Source organism: Phoenix dactylifera, chromosome 14 (genome assembly GCF_009389715.1).
Source record: "Phoenix dactylifera cultivar Barhee BC4 chromosome 14, palm_55x_up_171113_PBpolish2nd_filt_p, whole genome shotgun sequence".
NCBI classification, from domain to species: domain Eukaryota; kingdom Viridiplantae; phylum Streptophyta; class Magnoliopsida; order Arecales; family Arecaceae; genus Phoenix; species Phoenix dactylifera.
Window position 1 is genome coordinate 8169965 of NC_052405.1, and position 4811 is coordinate 8174775.

At 39.6% G+C, this 4811-nt stretch overlaps 1 protein-coding gene across 2 annotated transcripts; it reads left to right on the forward strand.

Moving 5' to 3' along the window:
• Positions 1-1081: 1081 nt before the first annotated feature.
• Positions 1082-3742, forward strand: LOC103720518 (photosystem I reaction center subunit N, chloroplastic). 2 transcript variants are annotated; one of them, XR_003388161.2, is made up of 3 exons: positions 1082-1536; positions 2574-2806; positions 2898-3280. XR_003388161.2 is itself a non-coding variant. In XM_008810256.4 (3 exons), exons 1-3 carry the CDS (start codon positions 1237-1239, stop codon positions 3501-3503), a joined length of 516 nt encoding a protein of 171 aa, XP_008808478.1. In that variant the 5' UTR covers positions 1082-1236; the 3' UTR covers positions 3504-3742. The 2 variants fall into 2 exon arrangements, 1 of the variants encoding a protein (XP_008808478.1); XM_008810256.4 differs by lacking the exon at positions 2898-3280 and adding an exon at positions 3414-3742 and having other exon boundaries at positions 2574-2699.
• The last annotated feature ends 1069 nt before the right edge of the window (positions 3743-4811 follow it).

The window sequence follows — 4811 nt, forward strand, 5'->3', positions numbered from 1 at the left end:
CCTTCCTAGAATCACGAGGGGTGGAAACTCTTAATAGCGAGGGCCCAACTCTTTATAGGAAGGCCTCGGCCCAGGAACCCAAAATCTATTACCACCAAACCTTGTTTAGGATGATATGACCACTTGCCCCCTGCCACTGTAGGAGTGCGTGTGCGTGTGTATATGTATGTATGTATGTATATGTATGTGTATGTGTATATGTATATTTATATATATATCTAACTTCAAGATTAGAGAGAGAGAGAGTTTTGGTAAAGCCTTGAATGTCACACAAAAAGACGGAGGTGCTGCACATTTCTTAGATCTACGAAAGATCTTGTTTTGATTGTTGGTGCTGGTCTCTGGGGGCTTGCTGTAGCTGCTTACCTTGTAAGTTGTAATTCTTTCAATGCCCTTATGATAGAGAACGATGACTGCACCGCTTCATTGTAATCTTTTGATTCCCCTTATCCTTTCGATCCCCTTGTAATCCTTTCAGTCCTTTCTTTTCGTGGTATCTGTCGGCTTGGTATATTCTACCAGTCTATCGACAAAGGAAAAGGTAGGGGTGTCAAGACTCAAAAGTTAGGCCTGTTCTGACTCAATCGACCCAATCCAAGGGGTTAGTTTTTGAACTGGGGCTAAATCACGTCCGATTTCCCCCCATCAGACTGGGTTATTTTTTGGGTTGTCTCAAGCCTGAATAAGCCCAATTAGTGTTAGATACTTATTGAAGCCCAGGTCTGGCATGGATATATTTGGGCTTTCATGGGTTCCAATTTAGTTGGGCTTCGGGGATTGCAAAGTGAGCCCAATTTTAAAGTTGTTGGAATAAATCGTCCAGACTGGCCTAGCCCATTCATATCCTTCGGAAAATGTACAAGGATACCAAGCAAAAATTATTAGCACTGACTCGAGCCAAAAAGCCAAAACAAAAACATAGAATATCCAATGTGTAATTACCTGAGCCAATAGGCCGAGGTAATAACAAAAAAAAACTTAGCCATACACCTCATTGGCCCCACTTTGAGATAGTGGGACCAAAGAGCGAGAAGAGCCGCCAATAGGCTCGAGGCAATCTCACCTTATCCACACTCCGACCACAATCCCCTCGTTCCCTTCAACTCCTCCCTCGCACCTGATCGCTCCCACAATCAAAAAGCCATTCTTTTCGAGCTCCTCCAAGGTCAAGAACACCTGCATCTCATCCAGAGAAGTTGCGGTGAGGGGGTTTCCTTTCCCTTCCAATAAGAAGAAATGGCTGCCATGAACTCCAGTGTGCTGGCATGCAACTATGCTCTCCCAGGAGCATCAGAATCTAGCTTGAAGCTCATGCCAATGGCATCAACTGCATCAACTTCAGCTTCTAGGCCAAAATTGCCAGTGATCAGAGCCCAGCAAGTTCGAGCAGCCGAACCAAAGGAAGGAAGAGGAATTGAGGGAAGAAGAGCTGCACTCCTCGGCTTGGCTGCCGCTCTCTTCACCACAGCGGCCGCTACCTCGCCGGCTAATGCTGGTGTCATTGAGGAGTATCTTGAGAGAAGCAAAGCCAACAAGGTATGCTGCTGCTGCTGCTAACTTACTATCCTCGTCTCGGTTTTAAGATTAGAAAGAGAGAATTAAATTAAAGTAGTTAGTGATCAGTTTCATTGGTTCTATATCTTTTCAGAAACTCGCAATGGATTGGTAAAGTTAACGGAAGATTAATAGTGTTAGTACGACATAGCTGAGCAAACTTATCACTTCGTTCGATCTTATTACGCAAAAATAAGCTTATATTATTAGATGAAATGAAATTCGTTCAAAGCCAATTTATGATCAGGATTATTGGTCCAAAGCAAAGTGTTAATACACTAAACGGATCTCGAGCATTGCAGAGTGATGCGATTAGTGATGCAAATTTATAAATATAATATTTAATCTGAAGTGTCTATAAATTTTTTGCAGAACCAAATTGGCTTTATATTATTTTTCTGAGAAATATTGGTTAGAATACTGTCTCTAATATTCATTAGTAAGATTTCCTTTCCTTGCAGTTATTCATTTCAACAAATGCAGCGCATTCCTTAGTTGTATGTCTACGTGTGTGTATGTGGGCATGCATGTGAAGAACTTTTTTGCATGAGTAATGAAAAACAATGAGAATTGACAGAGTATATATACCTATGTGGTGATATGTTTGTTTTATGAAAACAATGTTGCTCTGTTGGCAGAATTTGACAAGATATTCACATTTTTACTACTAAAACTGTTTACTTTGCATTACGATGTTTTGAATTTTTCATGCTGAATTAAAAGTGAACCCGTCATGAATTTTACTGAAACTTTTCTTTCCTTTCTGATTACCAACAATTTGGTTCTCCTATATTATTGCTTCTGAGGTCAACCAAAACCATGATATAGTTAGATTCAGACAAGCCAATCTGAAAATTGCTAACTGCAGTGATGAAGGCTTCTTGATCAGAGATGATTTTCCTTAATATTGTTAAGTCAACATCCTTATGATCCATGATGTTTTGAAAGGTTAGGTAGCAGGCTTGCAAATATTGCAATGTAAATTCACCTGGTGAACTTAGTAATGGAATTTTGTGCAGGAACTGAATGACAAAAAGAGGTTGGCTACAAGTGGTGCAAACTTTGCTCGGGCATACACAGTGGAGTTTGGCACATGCAAGTTCCCTGAGAACTTCACTGGGTGCCAAGATTTGGCTAAACAAAAGGTTTGAGATGCTGTCAAAATTCTTATCTGTCTGCTATATAGCTAAATTATATATTTGGCGTGCAAAGAGATATACATGTGTGCCAGGAAATGCTCGGCATAGTTTTGGTACGTACTATGTGTTTAAAATACCATATCCACAATTATTAATCTTTGTCGCCTCGCATCTTATCTCATAGCTCTCATGTCTCATTTTCAGACTCTCCAATTAAATGCAAGTTTTTAGTAATTGTTGCCTGAGTCCTGAATTGGTGCGTCTCCTAAGTTCGCTCCAAATGCACTCCATTCTAATTCTTACTGATTTTTAGGAAATCCAGTCTTCTTGTCTACATAAGCTGGATTTCGGGCGCGTAAATATTTTTTTCAATGTCCTCAAACGATGACCAATTCTAATTCTGGTTCTCAGGCATATGTGGTGATTAATGAAGAGTACATAGTGAAAATACTAAAATTATTGAAGTATATCTTAATTTTCCAATTTCAACTAGATAGAATAGCTACACTATGCGCTGAGAAACTCTTGTATTTTGCACTTGGCATTTGAAATTGTATTATCAGGTTTATATTTAAAATTTTCAGCTATTTTTCCTGTTCACCTTCGATTATCTCGTCCTTAACATGCTTCGAGCTATTTGAGATTGTTGTTCTTGTATGTTCTTGTGCTTGGATCCTGATCAGTGCACTTATATTATTCTTATTGTTGTGGGCAAAGCAGAAAGTGCCGTTCATAACCGATGACTTGGAGTTAGAGTGTAAAGGCAAGGACAAGTACAAGTGTGGATCCAATGTCTTCTGGAAATGGTGAAGGTAGCAATGACTTTTATCCTCGGTTGTATTCAACTAGTCCACGGAACAAACTTTTAGTTCCATTAATCTTTCTCTCTCTCTCTCTCTCTCTCTCTCTCTCTCTCTCTCTGGATTGTATTTCAGTACGTTTTTTTGTACCAAAATCAGCAATCAAATTTGAAGTACACAGCCAGAGTTGCATAAACTGGCCTTGTAATTAGCTACCTAATCGATGCATCCTGAAATACATTTGCATGTCTTGCATGTCTCATTACGTACACAATCACCGTACTGTGCAAAAAAAAAGTCTTAGCAACATGAAGCAAGAAATAATGTCTAATAGTATAATGAACAGCAGTGTATCTTTTAGCATGCATCAGGAGCTATTCCGAGCCAAATACAGGTCCAAGTCATCAGGTCTTTGGATGTTCCAAAAACCAATATCATTTTTAAGATGTCAGTGCCAATATCATTTTTTAGATCTTAGCGTTTTTAAGATCCCAGCCGATTGGTAGCGATGAGGTGCGAGGAAGGAGTTGAAGGGAACGAAGGGATTGTGGTCGGAGTGTGGATAAGGTGAGACTGCCTCAAGCCTATTGGCAGCTCTTCTCGCTCTTTGGTCCCACCATCTCAAAGTGGGACCAATGAGAGGTATGGCTAATTAGTTTTCTTTTTTTTGTTAAAAAATAATAATTTAATAACCACCTATGTTTTTGTTTCGGCTTTTTGCCTTCCTTGTACATTTTCCAACAACTTCAAAATTGGGCTCACTGTTCAATCCCTGAAGCCCAGCTAGATTGGAACCCATGAAAGCCCAAATATATCCATGCCAGACCTAGGCTTCAACAAGTGTCTAAAGTAATTGGGCTTTATTCAGGCTTGAGACAACCCAAAAAATTACCCAGTCTGATGGGAGGAAATTGGACGTGATTTAGGCACAACGCAGTTCAAAAATTAACCAGGTCTGATGGGACTCAAACCTGTGATGTCGATTGAGTCAGAACAGGCCTAACTTTTGAAGAGAGCCAAGACTGCACCTAGGCCTAACTTTGGACAATCACCTGGCCATTTCATAGTTCACTACAGTACGAGCTATTAATCACATGCCGAGATGTGTGAAAAAAAAGGGCTAATTTTTACTTTCGTTTTTACATTGTCTTTATTTTTTCCATGCATTTTATTGTGCGATTTTGTTCCATGTTACATTAGACTATTAAATGATCCAATGAATGCGAAACCGAATTTTACCCCAATAGTAATATTAACGGACGCAAGGCCCTCTTGATTCAAAACACGCCGATCCTTGATTTGTGGAACGAAAGAACAG